The sequence below is a fragment of the Hirundo rustica genome, chromosome 26 (genome assembly GCF_015227805.2).
Source record: "Hirundo rustica isolate bHirRus1 chromosome 26, bHirRus1.pri.v3, whole genome shotgun sequence".
NCBI classification, from domain to species: Eukaryota; Metazoa; Chordata; class Aves; order Passeriformes; family Hirundinidae; genus Hirundo; species Hirundo rustica.
In genome coordinates, this window is record NC_053475.1 from 4,388,628 (window position 1) to 4,410,932 (window position 22,305).

Sequence of the window (22,305 nt, forward strand, 5' to 3'; positions counted from 1 at the left end):
TGCAGGGACAGGGAATGGACTGATGATCCTGTGGGTCCCTTCCAGCTCAGGATATTCCAGGATTCTGTGTTCCTGTGACTCCATTTAACCTGTCCTTGGTTTTGCAAAGCCACCATCAGTGACAACAGGGATAACCTGTGCTGTTGGTCCTTGGAGCTGGTTGTCCTTGCAGCTGATTATCCTTGAGGTTGGATATCCCTGGTTTTCCCTTTAAAGGTGGAAGCGCTACACTGGGTGGGAGTGGGGCTGGGAAGCCCCCAGGTGCCTGTCCCCATCCAACTCCCCACAGGAGCCACAGTGAAGGGTGTGCTTTTTAATGTCAGTTATAATAAAATATTTTTACAGAGCCCAAAAATTTCAAAATAGTGCAAAACATCTCACTGTCATGCATCCATGGGAGCCGCCGCCACGGGCGGGACAGACACACAGGCATCGGTGACACTGTGCTACAGGAGCAGAACCGGTCAGTTCAATCACATGCCAAACAGGGGAGGGGGCACAGGGCCAGGGGCACCACGGTCGGGCTGCGGGGCCGAGCCCCAGCCTGGCTGCGCAGGAGCAGCCGGTAGAAAAAGGGGTGTAAACATTGAACAGAAACCAGAGAGCAAAGTGAAACCCTTTGGTCCCAGGCAAAGGAGCGTGGGGGCCAGTGGGGGTACCCTGTTTTGGGAGGGGAGGGGGCTGAGAGAGCTGTATTGACTTGTGGGGTCATGAGGCCTCTGTCTGCCCCAGGACTCGGGGCAAACCGGCCAGCTGAGGCGGCCACCCCGACACCACACACGCAGGCCTCCCAGGCACTCGCACGAGACATGCACACCACTTGGCACACAGAAACGGTGCTCACTGGGGAACCGGGGGGCACAGAACTGGTGCTTACTGGGGGACTGGAGGGAGGGCTTCTCTGGGGCGGGGTGGGAAGGGTTTTGCTTGCGCCAAGGAGATGCCGCGGGCTGCGCTGCTCAGGGACGCTGGTCCCCATCGGCCAGAGCACAGAGGAACGAGTTCCTCTGCTCTGGTGCCCCCGGCCCCGTCTCCCCAAGCCCTGGCACCTTGCGGGGGGCAGCGGGGGAGCCCACGGCGGCAGCAAGGCAGGGAAGACAGGATACGGGCCGGGGGCTGCTCCCGACCCTGCTGACGCTGCTGCCAGCCAGGGAGGGGACCCTGTGCAGGGCCCGTGGGGGCTGCACCCCTCAATCCAACAGCCCCAATAGCCCTTCCGGGTGCAAGACACAGCCTGCCCGGCTGCCCTGTATGTACAGGTATTTACATATGTACACATATGTGCTCAGGGCTGGCAGCTGCCCTGCCCTCAGGACACACCCCCACGCTCAGGGATGGGGACAAGGGGCCACCACGCTGTGCCGGCCACTCACCCGCACCCGCGCACGGCACGGGACACACGCACCCTCCGCAGCCCCTCCCTTGTGTCACTCGGTGAGGTCTGGGGCTGGGTGGGACATGGAGGTTCAGGGATGGGCCGCTGGGGTTCCCCCGTCTCAGCCAGGCTGGGGAGGGGCGGATGGCTCCCCTGGCCCAGGCTCTGCTCCAGCCCTTCCCTGCAGCCCGCCCAAGCCCAGCAGCCTCCTGCGGGGTGCGACGGGGCCTGGCTGTGCTCGGCACCGCCGGCACCGGGGCCGGGGAGGGAGGGGAGAGTCTGTCACCGCAGCCACAGCACCCCCGCAGCCACAGCACCCCCTCCCCAGGGCCGGGGCAGCGACTCCTCTGTGGCCACTCCTATGGCTTATACACGGCTAGAGGATTCTGTCGGGGGGCCGGGAGTGGGAGGCGAGGGCTGCGGGCCGAAGGACTTTAACTGCTGCCCTCCTCGGCCGAGCGCGTGTCCGACTTGAGCTTGACGAACTCCTTGGCCACCTCGTCGTTGTTGCGCTGGGAGAGGATGCGGAGCACGGTGAGCCCGGTGTCGTCCATGTGGATGCGGCGGCCCAGGGGCAGCCAGCAGGCGCAGCCGGGGCGCTGCAGGATGTCCCGGAGCTGCAGCACGGCGATGCCCACGGTGCGGTCCTCCCGGGCAAAGCAGTAATCCTTCACACACACCTGCAGCTCGTAGCACTCGGGGCCCGTCTCCGTCCCCAGCGTGCTGAAGGGGGGCAAGGGATGGGCAGTGTTGGCAGATGGGGTCACACTTCACCCTCTAACAGCCCCTACATAGCTGCTGTCCCCAGCCCCAACCCTAGAAAAACCTTTTCCTTTTTACTCCTGTTCCCCCTTCCTTGCTTTTACCAATGAGAAAACACCTGAAACATCCCATCGGGGATGAGCCAACTCCCTGGCACAGACCAGGGGGTCCCCACATCCCCCAGCCTGTCCCCACATTCCCAGCCTGTGGTGCCACTCACAACTGGAAGCTCTCGTTGTACTTGGGGGCCCAGCTGTTGTTCTTGGATTTGGTAGCGAATTTCCTCTTCTTGTCACTGAGGTGGGGCCCGATGATGTTGACCTCGATGAAGGGCCGGAAGATGCCCGAGGTCTGCCACTTGAGGTCATTGGCAGCCACCACTGCAAGGAGGGGACAGGTGAGGCTCAGGGAGCACTGTCACCTGCCAGACCCCGGCACCCTGGCCAGCAGAACCCACCTTTGACGGTGACTTTGTGCTCGCCACTGGGGTGGGTCAAGAGCTCCACGTGGATGGACACCTCACCAACGGGGTCATCCACGCCAGAGCCTGTGACAGAGGGAGGAGATGGAAGTGCCTGTTTTCCCAGGAAGTTTTCCCAGTGTTCCTGACATGCCCTGCCCACCACTAACCCCACTGAGGAGATTTTAGGGGCATTAGGGCGCATCCCAAAGGGTTGTGGGCACAGCAGCATGGGTGCAGGACACCCTCAGCAGCAGATTGACTCTGCCATCCCACCCCTGTGAACCCCCCTTGCCCAGGCAGGAGCGAGGGGCAGGGGACAGAGGCACAGCTCCCCGTGCCCTGGCCACGGAGGGGTGATGGTGTCACGGGCACAGCACTGGGCAGGAGGGACCCGGCCAGGGCACCACAGCCCCACCAGTGTCTCGAGGCTCACCCACCCCCTCGCACCCCTCCATCCCAGGGACCACATCGAGCCCAGGGGGCCCCGGGCCTGGGGACCTTGGGTGACCTTCAGCCAACAGGTCAGCCCACCCCATGCCACCCCAGAGCTGTGCATGCACCCACGGGTGAAGGACGGGGGTGCAAGGCAGAGGGACAGGCTCAGTGGGTCTGTAGGGCCACGGAGATCCAGCAGGGCTCAGTGGTAAGCTCTCAGGGTGGGAGCAGCAGTGGAAGGAGGACACGTCCCCAGGTGTCACTGAGGGTGCCAGGCCGAGCTGAGGCTGGTGCTGGCACGTTCCCCTCCATCCCCCGGGCCCGTCCCCGCATGCTGAGCCGGGATGGAGGCGATGGCGGCTGGGGAGGGGGTCTGGGCATGGAAGGCCAAGCGGGGGTGCAGCCCCGGCCCCCAGCGGGGTGTGATGGAGGCCAAGCAGGGCCCGTGGGGGCTCATTCCCTGCCCCAGGACAGGCAGACGGAGCGCGCCGGAGCAGGGCTAGTAATGGTCCTGAGGGCGGCAGGGTGGGCAGGGAGGGGACAGGATATGGCACGGCCTCCCCTAGGGCCGCACGTCCCAGGGGGAGGTCACGGTGGGTGCCCAGCCCCAGGCAGCAGTGCTGGGGACAATGCGGGGTGCCCAGACACCCCCATTCCCACGGGGACAGCCCCTGACCCGCTCGGGGGGGTGGTCAGTACGGCTGAGCACAGCTCCTCCAAATTCCCCCCAGAGCGGCCCTGGGAGTGGCAGTTTGCCCATTCTGGGGGTCCCCAAGGCCGGTGGTGCTGGGGGGGTCCCCAGGCCACCCCAGCCCACGGTGCTGGGACTGTTACTAGCCCAGGCCGGCGGCAGGCAGGTGCAGGGGCGGGCGAGTAGCACACGTACCCTTCTCAGGATAAACCTCTTCACTAAGGGTAAACCTAATCCCTTTCCCACCATGAACTAGTGGGAAGGAGAGAGAAAGAGACAGAGACACGGCACAGAGTACACAAAGAGAGGAGGAAGGAGATGAAGGAGGAAGGACGTGACAACGAAGAGAGGAGGCAGGAGATGCAAAAGAAGGGCGGAGGGAAGAGATGAAGAAGAGAGGAAGAAGGAGGTGAGGAAGAGAGGAGGGAGGAGATGAGGAAGAGAGGAGGGAGGAGATGACGTGTGTGGCAAACAGGAACAGTGGGGGGGGGGGGGGAAACAAAGAGAAAGAGAGATCAGATCTCGCAGACAGACTGACGGCCAAGCACCCGGACAACACTGCAGCGACACAGGAGTGCCAGGCACCCCCAGCTCCGAGTGTGGGCTCCTGGGGACAGGCTACACCCAGGGGTGCTGGCACCCATCAGACCCAACCCCACGCCCCCGACACGGCTGGCACAGGAGGCACAGACAGGACAGACGTCCTTTGAAGGAGACTCACGGACAGCAAACGCACGTCCCACTCCGCGAGGACGCAGACAAGCCTGGCTGGGGCACCCTGAGGTGGCCCGTGACCACCACTGAGCATCTCAGGGCCCTCCTCCAGCAGCCAAGGGACAGAATAAAGGGCAGCATTTAGAGCCAAGGGCCGATCCCGCTCTGGAAGGTGCCCAGCATCCTGCACTGCACCCCATCAACCCGGAGCCCAGATCAGGGGCTTGGGCACCCAGCATGCCCAGGACAGCCCCTGGCACAGCAGCCGGATGCTGTGGACCCTGTGATTGGTCAGTGCTGGGTGCCTGGGGCCATCCAGAGCGGACAAACACTGTGACACCTGGCCAGAGGGTGACCTTCCCCCCACCCACGGGATCCATTTCTATGCCAGTCCAGCAATGCTCTGGCACTGAGGACCCACTGTTCTTGCTGGTGGGGGATTGGGGAGTGCCAGGCTGCTGCTGCCAGGGACCCACGGCCCCTCTTCACCTGCAAGGCACGGGAGGAAAAATCCCTTCCTTCTCCACCCATCTCTCCCCACTGTGAGCCTGGCTGGGACCCCCAGCCCCCCGGACAGAGCCAAGGTGGGCCCTGGCCATGGGGCAGGATGGGGGCCCAGCAGTGCCCAAGGCAGCCTGTCCTACCCTGTGACGACTGGGTCTGCACAAAGGTTTTGATGAGGAGATCTGTGGCCTGGGTGTAGAGAGACAGGGCATAGCGCAGCGACTGCAGGTCAGGACTCTTCTCCAGGAACGTTTTCTTCAGCCCCACGCCGCCGGCGTGGAAGTATTGCTGGAGGGGGAAAGGCCTCAGGATGCTCAGCAGTTCTGCAAGGGCCCCCCTGGTGCCCCCCCTGGGCCTCAGGGCACCCCAATCGCCCCAGAGTGCCCTCACCTTGATTGTGTCCAGTGCCAGCTCCACCACCGCACACTGTTTCGGGGTCAGGCTCTTAGCTTCCTCACGCACCATGTGGTCCTGGGGAACACAAATCCTGCTCTCAGCACAGCACCAGGACCCTGCTGCCCCCAGCCCAGCCCAGCCAAGCCAGCAAGGGGGCAGTGATGGGGTCCTGGCAGCAGTGGCGCTGGCACCTACCCTAGAACAGAGAGCAACCCAGCACCTCAGTACCCCCAGCCCTCACCTTCAGCTTGGAAAGCTGCCCCAGCTCCTTGGCCGCGTTGAAAATCATCTGTGTGCCCTGCAGAGAGCAAAGAGACAGGGACAGCCCCGGTGAGCAGCCGGGCTGGGGGTGGCATGGCCGGGCGGGGCACAAGGTGCCAGAAGCTTGCTGCAGTTCCAGGGGCTCCTCCAGGGGACAGCAGCCAGGAAGGTGACACAGGTACCGGGCCAGCAGCCTCCGTCTCAGCCCGAGTTCTCAGCACAGCTGTGAGGCTGCAGGCTTGGGGACCCCGGGGCAGGACGTCACCCCGGTGTCAGGGGCCTCATGTTCTGCTCAGCACAAGCAGCTCAGCCCAAGAGTCCCATCCTGCTTCCCGTGCTCCAAGCACCAGCTCCTGCATCCAGCAGGGCCTGGCACAGCACGGCATCGAGCCCTCGGACATCGGACACGGTGGGAGCAGAGCGAGTGCCAGGGACAGCAGGCAGGGGCAGGATGTGGCCTGTACCCCACAGCCACCAAACAGCCCCCGACCACACGGAGCCCTGCCCAGTCCCAGGGGGGCTCCCAGCCCCTTGGCACTCCAGGGAGTCCCCCAGGTGGGGGGGCTGCCTCTGCCTGACCTGTACCCCCACCACAGCAGGGGCCGTGGAGCCATTCCGTGGGGTCCATGGGCACAGTGGCCCCCTGGATGGGCAGATCCCACTCCCTGCCCTGGGCCAGCACCTCTGACTGGGCTGAGCACAAGCTCTCCTCCTCAGCTTCTCTAGTGTGCAAATGCAACTGGATGAACTGGGGCCCAGAGACCTCCACCACCTTCCCTCTCCCAGCACCAGTAGATCCAGTCCCTCCCAACACAGAAACCTCAGCATCTCTCCCATTAACCAGTACCTTCTGCAGGGGTCTGCCCCCTCCATGCCCTCATTTTGTATGCTCCCATTAACCCTTTGCGTCCACCCCTCTGCTCACCCACTTCTGCCCCGTTCATTCCACCCTCACTGTTCCCATCTCCCCCGGCCAGCAGACAGGCTGAGAGCTGGGGACACCGGTGTCCCCAAAACAGAGCACGACAGGACACTGTACTGAGCTGGGAGCCCCCAACCCAGAGCACAAAGGACAAGGGACAGGGAGGAGGGAAGGGGAGAGAGCAGTGCCAAGTGGGGAGCAGAAGAGCCATGTCCTTACTTCAGTGTGACTGGGCAGCTTCACCCTGCTCTGGAAGAGAACAGCAAGGGACAGTTACTGGTGGCCCCAGCAGCATTCGGCCGCGGCTCCAGGCCCCCCACATCCCCAGCCGTGAGGGCTCTGGCCCTGTGCTCTCCTCTGGTTCTGCCCAGTTCTCCACCGGTGCCGCTGCTTTGGCACCAGCTCACAGCTGCCAGGCTCAGCCCCATGCTCGCGCTGGTGAAGCTGTGATGAGTGTGCCAGGTCTCTTCTGAGCGCGGGCAGGTTTGCTCCCCACCCCATTTGGGGCTGGGAGATCACAGGGAATCAGCTCACCCAGCACACAGCCAGTGTCCCCCAGGAGAGGAGGGGGAGCCGCAGGCATTGCCCAGATGGATGCTGGCATGGCTCTTCCCAAGAACCAGGGTTTGGGGAGCAGGCTGGGGTCACTGCTGGGCCCCCACCCCGTGGTGAGGAGCCCTCACACCGGGAAAGAGCCCATGTGCTGGACAAAGCCCTTGGAGCAGGGCTGGGGCTCAGCAAGGAAGGGGGAACAGGCTCAGAGATCCAGGGGATCTCAGCGGCCCCGGGGCCCTCGCTGTGCCCAGCACGGCCCAGCATGGGGGGTCCCTCTTCCTGAGCCCCCCACAGTGGGATGGGGTTGTGTGCGGGGTCTCCCATGCATGAGGCCTCAACCCCTCGCCATCCCAGTCAGGCAGCTGGGGCTGAGGGCTGTGGAGCAGTGTCCCCCATGGGGATGGGTGACACCCCACATCCACCCCACGGGGACTAAACACTAGAGAGCCCCCGCTCCGTACCCCGGGGACACAGAACTGGGGCTGTCCCCAGCACACAGCACAGCACACCTCACCACGACACCACGCAGGCAACAGCACATCCAGACAGCACGACAGAGGAAGCACGGACAAGCCTGGACCTCCACACAGGCGGGTGTGAGACCACGAGTGTGGCCCCGGGGCAGTGACACACACGGAGCCCACAGCTATTTACCTTCTCTGTCCCCTTGCCATGTTTTCTCAAGAGCGTGCCCTGTAGAAGCAATGTCAGAGGTTGAGTGTGGGGTGGGGGGACAGCATGGGACAGGACACAGGGGCACACGTGGCAGAGACATCACGAGCTCCTGAAGGACAGCCAGTGGGGGACTGGTCCCCATCAGGATATTCAGTGAGGGCCTGGTGTCATCAGGGCGCTGGATCCCCACTGGAAAGCAGGACGTTGCACTGCTGGAGAACTTGTCCTCACACTGGGAAACTGCTGGGATGCAGGGATGCTGAATCTATGAGGATGATCCTTGCTGGGCTACAGAGATGCTGAATCCATGAGGGATGATCCTCGCTGGAATACAGGATCCAGCTGGGTGTGGGCAGGCTCTGGTGCCCCCACATACACTGCTTCAGCTCTGGCAGGTGCTCCCAGCACTGGGGAGGGAGCAGGGAGGGAGCAGCTGGGATTTGGCCTTGGCACGTGGAGCTCTGGTTTGCGCAGGGCTGCGCGCAGTGGCAACCCCACAGTGCCCCAGGCAAGAGAAACCGTGTGAAATGAGGCAGCGGTGCCACAGGGGGACGAACTCGGCTCTCAGGGTGGACTGTGGAATCAGGAGAGGGGAGCATGGAGTCAGCTGGCTGGGAAGCCTCAGAAGGAACAAGCGGCACAGGTAGGGCCAAGCAGGACTGCCAGGAGGGTTCTTACCCTGGCAAGGGTAAACAAGAGGAGCACACCGAGCTGACACTGCTCTGTCCCCCAGAGCAAAGCTGGGACGTGGGTCCCCATGAGGTCCCCATGAGGTCTGAGGGGACACTCAGCGCCAGGCTGCCCCCAAGGCCTCCCCAAATCCTGTTGTTGGACACAAAAGGTGTTGGGGGACGGCAGAGGGGTGTTTGCTCCTGCAGGGATTGGCACCAGAATGCAGCAGCTGGTGCCCACTGTTCTTCCTGCACAGGTGCCTGAATCACAGCAGGGGTGGGGACAGGACTGGGGGGGGACTTGCTCTTCCCTTGCCCCCAGGGGCATAAACCCACAGCCACAGACTGGTCAGAAGAGGACAGAAGGAAACTGCTCAGTCAAAGCCATGCAAGGACCCAGCAGCGCTGCCAAGAAGGGAACCAGGAGTCCAAGGTTCCCAGGGTCACATCCCGACCAGGGAAGGAGCCTCACAACTCGTGCCCAGCAGCCTGCCCCCACACCGAGCACCCGGGCCAGGGACCGCCGTGTCCCCCCAAGAGACTCCCGCTCCTCCTGGCAGGGAAAGCCTCTGCTCTCACCCCCACCACAGCCAGACCCCAGCCAGGGCCTCGGGGGGAAACTGAGGCACGAGGGAAGGAAGGGCAGCCCTGACTCCAGGCACGCACCACTCCCTGCTCGCCTCCCGCAGTATTTCTCCCCTCAGCACGGAGCCCTGGTCTGGCAGTCTCTGATGACATGGCACTGCCACCACCGTGCCCCCCCACCCCATCACTTCCCCTGGTCTCTCCCCACGTCCCGGCACCGCCAATCTGTCCAAGGCCTCTTCACCCACCCCATCCCGGAGGGGCCGCTGGCACGTGCCGGCCAGGAGCCAGTGCCAGGCAGGGGTGGGGACCGGGAGCCAGACCGGGTCAGGAGCCGGAGGAGGGCGTGGGCAGGGCACGGGCAGCCACACAAGACAAGAACCGGCGAGGCCAGGACCGACACAGAGCGGACAGACAGACAGACAGACAGGGAGCTGCCGTACTTACAATCATCTGCCATTGAGAGGCGAGAGGAGCAATTGGAGAGAACAACCGTGAGGTGAGTGTCAGCCCTCGCCTCCTCCATCCTCCCCAGCGCCAGCCCGGGCTGCCCCCCACCCCCGGCAGGGCCACGGGTGTCCCCCACCCACAGCACTCAGTGTCACTGCCCTGCCACCTCACCGCAGGGCTCCACGGCCCCCAGGGTGCCCATCCTCACCGGCCCAGTCCCTCCTGACTGCAGGGGGGCTCAGTTCCAGGGACCCCACTTGACACTCGCCTCTGACACGAACCCCCAAACCGCCAACCTGTCCGGCCACCCTGCAGGCTGGCACCCAGGGACAGCTGGGCAGGACGGCCCTGCCTGAGGGGCCAGCCCCAGCACAGCGCTCTCCAGGGACTGTCTGCCCTCAGGAAAATCACCCAACAGAGCCACATGTCCGTGTCCCCTCCTCTGCCCTAGGACAGGCCCCAGTGTCTCCAGAACACGGCTGGAAAGAGACTGGGATGGGGACTGGGGCTGGGATGGGAACTGGGATGGGGGATGGGGGCTGGGATGGGGGCTGGGATGGGGGATGGGATGGGGGCTAGGATGGGGCTGGGATGGGGGATGGGATGGGGCTGGAATGGGGCTGGGATGGGGGTGGGATGGGGGATGGGGGTGGGATGGGGCTGGGATGGGGCTGGGATGGGGCTGGGATGGGGGATGGGATGGGGCTGGAATGGGGCTGGGATGGGGGTGGGATGGGGGATGGGGGTGGGATGGGGCTGGGATGGGGCTGGGATGTGGGTGGGATGGGGCTGGGATGGGGCTGGGATGGGGCTGGGATGGGGGCTGGGATGGGGCTGGGATGGGGCTGGGATGGGGGCTGGGATGGGGCTGGGATGGGGGATGGGATGGGGGCTGGGATGGGGGCTGGGATGGGGGCTGGGATGGGGGCTGGGATGGGGCTGGGATGGGGCTGGAATGGGGCTGGGATGGGGGCTGGGATGGGGGCTGGGATGGGGATGGGATGGGGCTGGGATGGGGATGGGATGGGGCTGGGATGGGGATGGATGGGGATGGGATGGGGCTGGGATGGGGATGGGATGGGGCTGGGATGGGGGATGGGATGGGGCTGGGATGGGGACTGGGATGGGGCTGGGATGGGGATGGGGCTGGGATGGGGGATGGGATGGGGATGGGATGGGGCTGGGATGGGGCTGGAATGGGGCTGGGATGGGGGCTGGGATGGGGGATGGGATGGGGGATGGGATGGGCATGGGATGGGGATGGGATGGGGCTGGGATGGGGGATGGGATGGGGCTGGGATGGGGCTGGGATGGGGCTGGGATGGGGCTGGGACCCAGCAGCACCAGCATTCCTAAGAGGTTTGGCCCCCTTTGGCCAAGGGTGTGTGAGCCCGGTCAGCTCATGTGGGGCTGACCTGAGCCAGGCTCAGGGCTGTGACACGGTGACAGTGAGGTGGCACCACTGAGGGCTGACATGTCACCACTGTGCCACCCTCACAGACACAGGACAGGCGCTCCACAGCCCCAGAAAGGTGACATAAAGGCTGACAGCTCCAGGAGCTCCAAGGAAGAGTCTGAGCCCAGCTTTGTAATGGTGACAAAAGCCACCAAAGAGTGACAAGAAGGTGTGTGGCTGGTCGAGAGCACTCAGTGTCACCTTTTCCTGCCTGACTTTGAAGGAACCACCTCAGGAAGCTTCAGGTGCAGGGGGGCACACAAACAGCAATGCAATATGGAGACCCAGAGAGGGACCATTCCCTGGGTTTGCTCTGCTTTCCTAAACCACCCAGGAACAAGGAACAGCTCAGCCCTGCTGGGGAATATGTCCCCACATCCTCATGAAACCCTCAGCCCCTCAGTAAGGCCAATAGGCAGCATCTCCCCACACTCCAGGAGCCTCTGGATTCACCTCCTGGCTCAGGGAGCATGCCCACAGCCAATGTGGATGAGTGTGGCATAGGATGCTGTCGCAGCTCTGAGGGAAGGATGGATTAGAAAGAGCCAGCGTCCCTTCTTCGTGCCACAATGGAGGTGGCAGGAAGGTCCTCTGGCAAAGCAAACCAAGAAGGTCCTGGATTAAGGATGACCTATCTCTCTTCCATCCTTTCCCTGGCCAGGAGCTGGACACGGGTTTGGAGATGTCAGTGAAGTCCCCACCCTGCCACGTGCCAGTGAGGACACCTGGCCAGCAATGTCCCACAGTGGCCCCAGCCAGTCACCTGTGTCTCAGGGTCCCTGGTTCCTCCCCCCATCACTCACCGTCTGGTCCGTGAGTGGGGGTAGGACGATGGTCTTCTCCATGGTGTTCATCACCAGCTTCCAGAGCTCCTTCAGCACCCGCTTCAGCACCGTCTTCTCGCAGATCTTGGCGAAGAGCGTCAGACTGCGTGGAGGACACAGCGCTGGAGGACCCCACGTGTCCCTCTCCCATGTCCCCCTGACTCTGCAGGTCCCTCGCGCTGCCTGACGAGGCCAGGAGGGGCAGGGTGGGGGTTCTGGTTGCCCCCCACACTCACTTGCTGTCCAGCAGGTCCATGATGGGCTGCAGGACATTGTCGGCGTCCTGCGCGACGCTGCTGCAGGTGCTGGCGGGGACGTTGCCGGTGCCCTTCACCTGGCTCAGGATGTCACCCATCTGCTTCACACACTCCTCGATGTGTGGCTGGAAACTGGGGACCACAACGCACAGGCAGCTCAGCATAGCCCCCCCAGAGCCCCAGAGCCCCCGGCCTGGCCCCAGCCACAGCCTCTGGACCCCAGAGCTCTCCTTTGCCCACTGCCCCTGCCCTCTCACCCAGCTCTACCTGGTGGCAAAGACTCGGCTCAGATCATCCAGGACGTTGTTAAGTTTCACCTGCAGTTCCTTCAGGATATCGCTGGCTTCTGTGTCCAGCTGCAGGAGGGACGGCTTGTTGAAGCTGACAGGGTCTCCAAGCCAGCCCCCAGGGAAGTTTCTGCATCCCAAATGCATCCCTGGGCAGGGTGAAGCCCTTCCCAGTCCGATATGGTGGGAGAGCAGGGTGCCATGGGGCGGGACAGTGTGATCCCACACAGGAGTGTGGAATAGCTCTGCTCCCAGCACTGGGGAACTGCACAAGGGGGAAAAGGGAACGATCCAACCCTCCACAGGGCTCCCTCCTGGAACCCCCCGTACTCACGTCCTTCCCACCCATGGCTTCAAACATCTTCTCAAGCTGGACACGGAGCTGCTGGATGTTGTTCATCAGGATGCAGGGCTGGAGGGGTGGGATGGAGAGGCAGGTCAGCAAAAATAAATATGGCTGGGACAGCTGCCCACAGCCCCAGGACCCTCCCCCCTTGCACTGGGGGACAGGAGGATGGGGATGGCATGGAAGCCACCCTGGCAGGGTGCCAGGAACTGCCATCAGGAAGGGACCAACCCACCCTGGGGTTGAGGTGACAGCTCGGGTCACCATGTGGGGACAGCAAAAGGGAGATACATCACCACTTTCTCCTTCTCCTTGGAGCAGTACGAGGCAAAATCCTTGGAGATGATCTCAGCGTACTGGAGCAGCACATTGCTGATGGTCTGCAGCCAAACAGGGCACCAATGAAGACACCGGGACAGCAGCAAGAAAGGGGAGGGAGGGAGAGAAGGAAACCATGACTCTCACAGCAGTGAAACAACCTCGTATCTGGATACATGGAGGGACCCTCAGACCCTGTGGCCTCATGGATCATGGAATCATGGAATCATCAGGGCTGGAAAAACCCTGTAAAATCAACTCAGCACCACCACCATGTTCATCACTGAACCATATCCTCATGTGCCACATCCACGTTTTTTACACACTTCCAAGAATGGTGACTTCACCACTGCTGTGGGCAGCCTGTGCCAGGGTTGGAAAAACCCTTCAGTGAAGAAACTTTACCAACATCCAACCCCAACCTCTCCTGGCACAACTTGAGGCTGTTCCGTCTCCTCCTGTCCCTGTTCCCTGGGAGCAGAGCCTGACCCCCCCGGCTGTCCCCTCCTGTCAGGAGTTGTGCAGAGCCACAAGGGCCCCCTGAGCCTCCTTTTCTCCAGGCTGAGCCCCTTTCCAGCTCCCTCAGCCTCTCCTGGGGCTCCAGCCCCTTCCCCAGCTCTGTTCCCTTCTCTGGACACGCTCCAGCCTCTCAATGTCCTTCTTGTCACAAGGGACTGACCCCAGGATTCGAGGTGGGGCCTCAGCAGTGCCCAGCCCAGGGGACAGTCACTGCTCTGGCCACACCATTGCTGGTACAAGCCAGGTGCCATTGGCTTCTTGCCCACCTGTGCACACCTGGCTCGTGTTCATGTGCCATGAGTCACATGGGCACAGCCACTGGAAGCCAGATCCGGCACATCTGGTCTCCATGGGCAGCTCCAGCACAGCCGAGAAGGCAACAGCCAGCGAGCCTGCATGCAACTCCCTCCTATATTGCAGCAAGCCAGCTTTAATCAATCTATATTAATCATGCAAATAACTCATCAATTAGCTCATAATTAATTAATTAATCTCCTGTGGTAGCAGAGCTGGCAGTGTCCCAGGGTGTGTTGGTGGCAGATTGGCTGCCCACAGCTGGATGGAGGGGGCACAGAGAGCCCAGCAGCTCCAGTCAGGGCTGGGGTCCCAGGGGTGGTGCTGTCCCCTGCCCTGGCAGGTGCCCACCTTGGCAAACCGTCGCATGTAGTGCCCCACAATCTGGGGATCGGGGCACTCCAGCTTCTTGATGATCTCAAAGCTCTGGTTGAGCTGGGAGAAAACGTCCACCACGGAGCAGGAGAAGAGCGCGTGCTCCGAGGTCTGCTGGAACTGTGGGAGTGGGACAAGGTGTCAGCAGGACGTGTGGGGGAGATTTTGGTCCCACTCAGGACAAACTGGGCATCAAGGGATCAAGGGCCAATCCCCTCGCCTCCAAGACTGCATCCCTAGTCCTGTACATACCCCATCCTTCTTGTCCCGCTCCAGCGCTCCGTGCAGGAAATCCCGTGACACCTCCTCATTCTCATCCAGCCACTGGATAACGAAGGGCTCGAACCAGCTGGAAGAGAGAGCCGTCCGTGGTGAGGCCAGCAGCCCCCGCGGCGGCGGTGCCCTCCCCGGCCCCAGGGCTGCACTCACGCGGGGTACTCGGGCACGCGGCTCTTGAAGGAGGGCAGCTCGGTGACGTACTCGTTGTACAGCCACTTCACCTTGAAGTGCAGGTTCATGTAGTCGGCGCTCTTGCACAGGCGGTGCTTCTCGTGCTCTGCATGGGGAAGGGGAGAGAGGGTCACCCTGAGCCCCAAATCTGGGGCCTGGCTCCCCAGGGGCAGCTCCAGGGTGAGAGGGTGGAGGTGGAAGCACCCCTGGGGCAGGGTTAAGCTACGCATGGTGTTGATGAGGAGATGAAATGATTCTACCCAGGGAACAGGTGAGGTGTGAGCTGAGGACTGCTCCTGCCTGGTTCCCCCCTCTCTGGCTCAGGGGGGCAGGTGGGACTCACCTTCCATTGCATACTTCATGTCCTGAGCAAAGAGGTTCCACATCACCTCAGCGCTGATCTTCCCCACGTTCAGCTCCTGGGGGAACCTGGGGCGAGGGGAGAGTGTGAATCACGGAATTGCTTAGGGTGGAAAAGACCTCCAAGGTCATCGAGTCTGACCTGTGAATGATCCCCCCTTGTCACCCAGCCCAGAGCACTGAGTGCCAGACCCAGGCCTTCCTTGGACACCTCCAGGGGTAGGGACTCCAAACCTCCCTGGGCAGCCCCATCCAATGCCCAACCACCCTTTCCATGAATTCTTCCTGATGTTCAACCTGAACCTCCCCTGGCACAGCTTGAGGCGATGAACACCGGATCAATCAGCCCTCCACGTGGACAGACATCCCTCACACACCTCCCAACATCCCATCTGTAGAATGGATGTTACAACCACTTCCAAAGGCCTCAGGATCCCACTGCCTGCACGTGGGCACCCCTCTGCGGGCACAGCAGTGCCCCCTTCCCCAGCACCCACTCACTGGTTCAGGCAGGGCGTGTAGGAGTTCTTGTCTTCCTCGATAATGGAGACGATCAGGGTGATGAGCTTGGACCAGAAATCCAGGTTTTTGATGCTGGGGCCCTGCTCCTCAGGGGGCACCTCGCCTTTCTTAGTCTGGAGGGGTGGAGACACAGTGGAGACTTTGGTCACCGCAGGGCAGGGCTCGGCTTTGTGGGGGCTAACAAGGGGGCAGGAGGGAATGACCCCATGCAGCCCCCTCTTGTCTGTCCTGATCTCAACCCCACAGCTCAAACCCCAAGGCCTGGGGACCATTCTGCACGGACTGAGCACCCTGGAGCATGAGGAAAAGGAGAGGGGCATGGGATGGGGAGGTCAGTGCCCGGCATCTCCCTGCCCCACACACCGGGTCTGTCTGGTACTCGCGGCTGTAGAGCTCGTGGCAGTTGTTGAAGATGTACTCGTAGGTGGAGTTGAGACAGGCCTTCACACAGTCCTTCACCACCTGGCTGGCTCGTGGGGGGCTCTGCAGCTCCTGGACCTGGTATGCAGGGAGGGCGTGGTGTTTGGAGCACCCAGGAGCACCACAGGCCAGCGCAGCCCCAACCCCCCGAGAACCAGGCCAAAGAGAGTCACATCTCCTGACGGACAGGGTGAGTGGGGCCCCAGCAGTACCTTCATCCGAAAGAAGGTGATGCTGGTCAGCAAATCCACTGTGGATTTCAAGTCCTGCAGCCGTTCGGGGCTGCTGGCAGGGAAGTTGTTCTGAAAAGGAAAGAGGGGAGTCGCCCTCAAAATCCACAGGGGAAAGTGAGGGTGAGGAACAGCCACCTGCTGCTTAAGGTGGGGACACTGAGGCAGGGCAGGCCCCTTACCCGGTACATGGAGAGGTCGATGCGCAGGGAGTTGTGCAGCTGGTCCAGGAGTTTGACAAAGCGATCTTTCTGCAGAGAAATGCCCCAGAGGCAGGTGAACAGGGGAAAGGCGGCAGGGACCGACCCCCCACCACTGTCTCCCTCTGCTCTATGCCTAGCCCTCACTCATCCCTCTCCCTCCCTTCCTTCCTTCCTTCCTTCCTTCCTTCCTTCTTTCCTTCTTTCCTTCCTTCCTTCCTTCCTTCCTTCCTTCCTTCCTTCCTTCCTTCCTTCCTTCCTTCCTTCCTTCCTTCCTTCCTTCCTTCCTTCCTTCCTTCCTTCCTTCCTTCCTTCCTTCCTTCCTTCCTTCCTTCCTTCCCTTCCTTCCGAGCCCGGAGTGGGCAGGGCATGCCTGCAGAGAGCATCTCCTTGCTGGTGGTGGGGCTCAGGACAAGAGTTGGGAGAGGCACTGCAGATCAGTAGCCCCTCGACTGGCGCTTTCCAAGAGCTCGGGAAAAAGGGCAGGGAGAGGATGTGCAGGGGTAGCCCATCTGCAGGGTAGCCCCAGGAGCTGGACATTTCCATGGACTCCTCACTCGCCCCACTGGGCTGCATCTAGGGACATGGGCAGGAAACACCCGGTGGGGGGGGTCTCCACTGGGGCTGAGGGGCTGTGGTTCAGCTCAGCCCAGCTCCCACCCAGGGAGCACAGGGCAGAAGGATGGAAATCCCATCTTGGGCTGCAGATTGGATCAGGGGTCAGTGCTGATGGCACCCACGGAGCACAGGGCAGAAGGATGGAAGTCCCATCTTGGGCTGCAGATTGGATCAGGGGTCAGTGCTGATGGCAAAGCAGCTCATCATGGAATCCCAGACTGGCTTGTGTTGGAAGGGACATTTAAGGACCACCTTGTTCCACTCCCAGCCATGGGCAAGGACACCTTCCACTATCCCAAGCTGCTCCAAGCCCTGTCCAATCTGGTCACCAACACTTCCAGGGATGAGACCGCCACAGCTGCTCTCAGGGCAACCTCAGTCCTCACTCCCTCACAGGGAAGAATTTCTTCCCAATATTGGCCCCAAAATGTCCTTGGGGGAGCATTTCCATTTCCCTTTGCATTCCTGCTGGTGGGGCATGTGGGCCGCCCATGAGAGCCCTGGGCTCCCCCCTCAGCACTGACTGTACGGGGTCAGGGCTGACCCGCGGGGCTCTGGAGAGTCCGGAGCAAAGTCTGAGTCCTGGGATAAGAACACAGGGGTGGGACGGGGCAGCGAGCCCATGGCTCGGCCACGCCCAGCCTGTGCTGGCCACCCCAAACCTTCGGCGCTGGCGGGGATGGCCCAGCCGGGCCCTGGGCCGGACCGTGCGTCCCCGACACCCAAGGGACGGCTGCAGCACTCTAACACTGGACACGACGCGTACTCGGGCTTAAAGCGACACGGCCGGGCACTTTAGGACCCAACCCAAGGCTCTCTAAAAAAAGAGAAAGAGACAAGTTTTTAAAATCCTCCACGTCAGAGAACAGGCGGGTTTTTGCTATGGTTTCCTCCTCCTGTGTGACGCAGAGGCACAGCTTGTTCGGCTCTAGCTACCCCCTGCAAGAGGAACGCGGAGGTGAGCCAAAGCTGCCCGGAGCTGTGCTCGGCCCTGGCTGTGTCCCTGGCTACCCAGCACCTTGCTGCACCCGGGGCTGGGCACTGACCCCGGCTCGACCCATGCACACCCAGAGCGGTCATTTCCTGCCTCTGAGATGGCACAGGGGGGAGCCGAGGTGAGGGCTCAGCCCCACCTCACCCACATCCCCGAGGGGCACCCGGCCCTGCCACAAACTCTCCCCACTTGGCACCCAGTGGTTGTGGCAAAACCAGCTGAGTTTGCAGCAGGCCGGGGTCCCCCAAAGCACACGAGGCTGTGCAAGACCCCCACCATGGAGTGCAGGGGTGGCTTAAGGCCACACGCTTCTAATTTTGCCACCAAGTTGTCCCCCCTCTTGGCACGCTGCCACCCAGCGTCCCAGTTTGCTCAGGCTCCCATAATAATTAGGGGAGCAAATTTAGCCCTTCTCCTGGGAAAGTGGCGGCTGTTTTCCGTCCCGCAAAACAGGAGCAGGATGATTTTGGGGGCAGGCCGGGGCTGACCGCACTGCTGCCTGCCTGCAGTTTGGAGCAGGGGGTTTTGCACAGATCGTTTTGCTCCCCGAGCCCCCCACCCCCTCCCAAAGAAAGGAGAGAAAAAGAAAAGAGCGTTTACGTACCATGGGACTTACCCCGAAATTGGAGGCGGCAAAGCGGTCGGAGGCGTTGGCGTTGCTGGAGGAGGTGGTGTGGGCGTAGTAGGCGTTGATGTTGGCCAGCAGGGTGCTCATCACCGCCGGCACCCCGGGGCACATGTACTTGGAGGAGAGGCAGGCAAAATGCCTGTGGAGAGAGGAGGCAGAGGAGGGTTGAGGGCCATGGGAGGGGATGCAGAAGGGGGTGCATTCCCTTATTCAATGCATAAGTGATCGAATCCCAGAGCATCCCAAACTGGAAGGGACCCACAAGGATCATTGAGTCTACCCTGCACAGACACCCCAACAATCCCACCCTGAGCACCCCTGAGAGCGCTGTCCAAACGCTCCTGCAGCTCTGGCAGCCTCGGGGCTGGGACCATTCCCTGGGGAGCCTGGGCAGTGCCCAGCACCCTCGGGGGGAAGAACCTTTCCCTGAGCTCCATCCCAAGGCCTGGCACAGCTCCAGCCCTTGCTGGGCTCCTGTCCCTGTCCCAGAGCAGAGCTCAGCCCCTGCCCCTCCGCCTCCCCTCGGGAGGAGCTGCAGCCCCCGAGGAGCCTCCCCTCAGTCTCCTCTGCTCCAGCTGAACGAGCCAAGTGCCCTCAGCCCCTCCTCAGACCCTTCCCCAGCTCCGTGTCCCTCCTTTGGACACTCTCCAACAGCTTTGGATCCTTCTGATCTTGTGGTGCCCAAACTGGACACAGGAGTTGAGATGAGGCTGTGCCAGAGTGTGCTGGGAAGGGGAAGGATGGGTGCACAGGTCTGGGGCAAGTCTGCACCCATGGCAGGGAGGTGAGTGCTAATGGCAGCAGGAGAGGAAGATGGGGACAGTAATCCTCCATGTGGGGGGCCCTGAACCAGATAGGGGCAGGGGACTCACGTCATGGCCTGGTAAATGGACTCCACCCCATAGCGCATGGCAAACTCATCCACAATCTCCTGTGCTGTCTCATCGAAGTAGACCTTCCATGCATCATCCCCCTTGGCATCGGGGATCTTCACCACCCCGTTGTTTTGCAAATCCGTCACAAAGTGGAACAAGTTCTGGAGGTACAAATGAGTCCCGTCAGCCCCCCAGGGCAGGTGGTGGCAGGGTGCCACTGCTGGGGAGGGGGCCGTGCCCCCTGTGCCCGTCTGGGCTGCTCACCTCGTGCAGGCAGGTGTACTGGACATGGTAGGGAGCCACCTTCTCCTCGCCCTTGATCTCCACGCTGATGTGCAGCCGGATGGCTCCCGACACCGCTGACTTGTCTGTGCGCTTGTCTGTGCGTGCAGGGAGAGGGACAAGGTGTGAGGCTTCCCTGGGGCAACCCTGCTCACTGCCAGCCCCAAAGAGGGGCACAATGCTCTGGCACAGGGCCAGGGCTGAGGGGACACCCAGCACCGTGTGCAGCCAGGCTGGGGTGGGATTTGGCCACATTTCCAGCTGCTAGAGACATGGCCTTTCTGTGCCTTGGTTTCCCCTCTGCAGGGGACTAGTGTTCTAGAACCTTCTGGGTAGAGGGTTCTGAAAATTACCCTGGGAAAACACTTTATCCTGATGGCTTTTGATAATAAATATTTCTAAGAGCAGACCCTGCTGCAATAGCCTTCAGCCTATGGCTGGCAGCACTTCCCCCTTGGAGCCCAGGACATGGATCCCAGCAGGAGCAGGATGTGTCACCCCCTGAGCCCAGGACATGGATCCCAGCAGGAGCAGGATGTGTCACCCCGAGCCCAGGACAGGGGTCCCAGCAGGAGCAGGATGTGTCACCCTGAGCCCAGGACATGGATCCCAGCATGAGCAGGATGTGTCACCCCCTGAGCCCAGGACATGGATCCCAGCATGAGCAGGATGTGTCACCCTGAGCCCAGGACAGGGGTCCCAGCAGGAGCAGGATGTGTCACCCTGAGCCCAGGGAGGGGTCCCAGCATGAGCAGGATGTGTCACCCTGAGCCCAGGACAGGGGTCCCAGCATGAGCAGGATGTGTCACCCCGAGCCCAGGACAGGGGTCCCAGCAGGAGCAGGATGTGTCACCCTGAGCCCAGGACAGGGGTCCCAGCATGAGCAGGATGTGTCACCCCGAGCCCAGGGAGGGGTCCCAGCATGAGCAGGATGTGTCACCCCGAGCCCAGGACAGGGGTCCCAGCAGGAGCAGGATGTGTCACCCCGAGCCCAGGGAGGGGTCCCAGCATGAGCAGGATGTGTCACCCCCTGAGCCCAGGGAGGGGTCCCAGCATGAGCAGGATGTGTCACCCCGAGCCCAGGACAGGGGTCCTAGCATGAGCAGGATGTGTCACCCTGAGCCCAGGACAGGGGTCCCAGCATGAGCAGGATGTGTCACCCTGAGCCCAGGACAGGGGTCCTAGCATGAGCAGGATGTGTCCCCCTGAGCCCAGGGAGGGGTCCCAGCATGAGCAGGATGTGTCACCCCGAGCCCAGGACAGGGGTCCCAGCATGAGCAGGATGTGTCACCCTGAGCCCAGGACATGGATCCCAGCAGGAGCAGGATGTGTCACCCCGAGCCCAGGGAGGGGTCCCAGGCTGTGCTGGTTACCGAGGTTGTACCAGACGTCCATCTCCCCGCTCAGGGTCCGGACCTCGATGATGGTCTGGCCCAGGAAGTCATCGGATTCCCTCTTGAAGCGTTGCTTGACACGGGACTTGATGTCATCGTCCTCGTCCCACACTCGGACCTTGATGCGGTCAGAGGAGTTATGGCACTCGCTGGGGAGGTGACAAAGGGCAAGCCCCAGGATGAGCAGCGAAACCTTTCCAGCTACTCCCCATCACTGCTTCCCTAAACAAAAGGGACCAGCACGAAGCAGGAACTGGGGAAGAGAGCAGATGTGGGGGGCACCAATCCCCTCCCAGTGGGCTCTGTGCCGCACCCAGGCAGCCCCAGCCTGGATCAGCCCCTAGAGTCACACCCTCATGACATGAAACAGAACCCAAGGGACCCCAGCACCTCAGTGGGGGCAGGATGATGCCCAGCTGGCTCCCCCCACCCTACTGGGACACGGCAAGAGCCAGCACAGCCTGGCATGACCACGAGTAGCCAGCAAGAGGAATTGGGAGAACAGGGATGAACTTACAAATGGAAATTCTCCTCCCAGACTGGGTTGAGATTGCCGTAGATAGTTTTTGTCCTTTTTTTTGTCTTTCCAACCTGCACAGTGACATAGGGGTCACTGGAACCCGTCTTATCCTTTGCTTGCAGGCCCTGGGCACAGACCACTGCAGCACAGCACAGTATGGCAGAGAGAACAGACAGAGAGAAGTCAGTGCCACAGCCACACAAAGATCCTCAAAACAGGCATCTGTGTCCCCCCAGGGGCTGAAGCTGCCTGGCAGAATGAGGGGTTGGGCAATGGGGACATTCCCATGGTCCCCAAGGCTGAAGGTGACAAGCTGCCTACCCGTGATGCTGATCTTGGCTGACCATTTGGAGGTGCCATCCAGGACACTCTGCTTGACCGCCTTCATCTGCTGCGTGTGCGTGGTCTTGTTGACCCCAAACACCTCCTGGATCAGCTCAAATATCTCTGGTTTGTTGCGCTCCCGGATCTTCATGCGGTCCTTGAGCACCATGATGATGTTCTGGGTCCGGTCCTCTGCTCCATGCTTGGAGCTCTTCTCCGCCGCCCCTGGGAGAGGACAGGCATGGGTGAGATGGGGTGGGGGGCTGGTGGCACCCAGGAGAGAGACAAGAGCTCTCACAGGTTGGCATGTTGGGTTTGGGATCAGGGACAGGAGGAAATGGCCTCAAGTTGCA

The 22,305-nt window shown here is 61.9% G+C and overlaps 1 protein-coding gene across 1 annotated transcript in view; it reads right to left on the bottom strand.

Moving 5' to 3' along the window:
• Positions 1 to 310: 310 nt before the first annotated feature.
• UNC13A (unc-13 homolog A) overlaps positions 311 to 22,305 on the bottom strand; it is a 39,271-nt gene continuing 17,276 nt past the window's right edge. Inside the window, exons 17-44 of the mRNA XM_040086881.2 lie at positions 21,950 to 22,177; positions 21,626 to 21,767; positions 21,088 to 21,257; positions 19,697 to 19,812; positions 19,430 to 19,593; positions 18,546 to 18,696; positions 16,300 to 16,368; positions 16,100 to 16,189; positions 15,831 to 15,965; positions 15,447 to 15,580; positions 14,929 to 15,014; positions 14,565 to 14,691; positions 14,388 to 14,484; positions 14,112 to 14,255; positions 12,926 to 13,009; positions 12,618 to 12,695; positions 12,264 to 12,352; positions 11,976 to 12,128; positions 11,719 to 11,842; positions 9,457 to 9,462; positions 7,733 to 7,771; positions 6,743 to 6,772; positions 5,582 to 5,638; positions 5,335 to 5,415; positions 5,085 to 5,232; positions 2,595 to 2,684; positions 2,358 to 2,517; positions 311 to 2,098 (exon numbers count right to left, since the gene is read on the bottom strand). Of these exons, the coding sequence (XP_039942815.1) occupies positions 1,810 to 2,098; positions 2,358 to 2,517; positions 2,595 to 2,684; positions 5,085 to 5,232; positions 5,335 to 5,415; positions 5,582 to 5,638; positions 6,743 to 6,772; positions 7,733 to 7,771; positions 9,457 to 9,462; positions 11,719 to 11,842; positions 11,976 to 12,128; positions 12,264 to 12,352; positions 12,618 to 12,695; positions 12,926 to 13,009; positions 14,112 to 14,255; positions 14,388 to 14,484; positions 14,565 to 14,691; positions 14,929 to 15,014; positions 15,447 to 15,580; positions 15,831 to 15,965; positions 16,100 to 16,189; positions 16,300 to 16,368; positions 18,546 to 18,696; positions 19,430 to 19,593; positions 19,697 to 19,812; positions 21,088 to 21,257; positions 21,626 to 21,767; positions 21,950 to 22,177 (3,281 nt within the window). The 3' untranslated portion in view covers positions 311 to 1,809. The remainder of the gene's footprint in view (positions 2,099 to 2,357; positions 2,518 to 2,594; positions 2,685 to 5,084; positions 5,233 to 5,334; positions 5,416 to 5,581; positions 5,639 to 6,742; positions 6,773 to 7,732; positions 7,772 to 9,456; positions 9,463 to 11,718; positions 11,843 to 11,975; positions 12,129 to 12,263; positions 12,353 to 12,617; positions 12,696 to 12,925; positions 13,010 to 14,111; positions 14,256 to 14,387; positions 14,485 to 14,564; positions 14,692 to 14,928; positions 15,015 to 15,446; positions 15,581 to 15,830; positions 15,966 to 16,099; positions 16,190 to 16,299; positions 16,369 to 18,545; positions 18,697 to 19,429; positions 19,594 to 19,696; positions 19,813 to 21,087; positions 21,258 to 21,625; positions 21,768 to 21,949; positions 22,178 to 22,305) is intronic.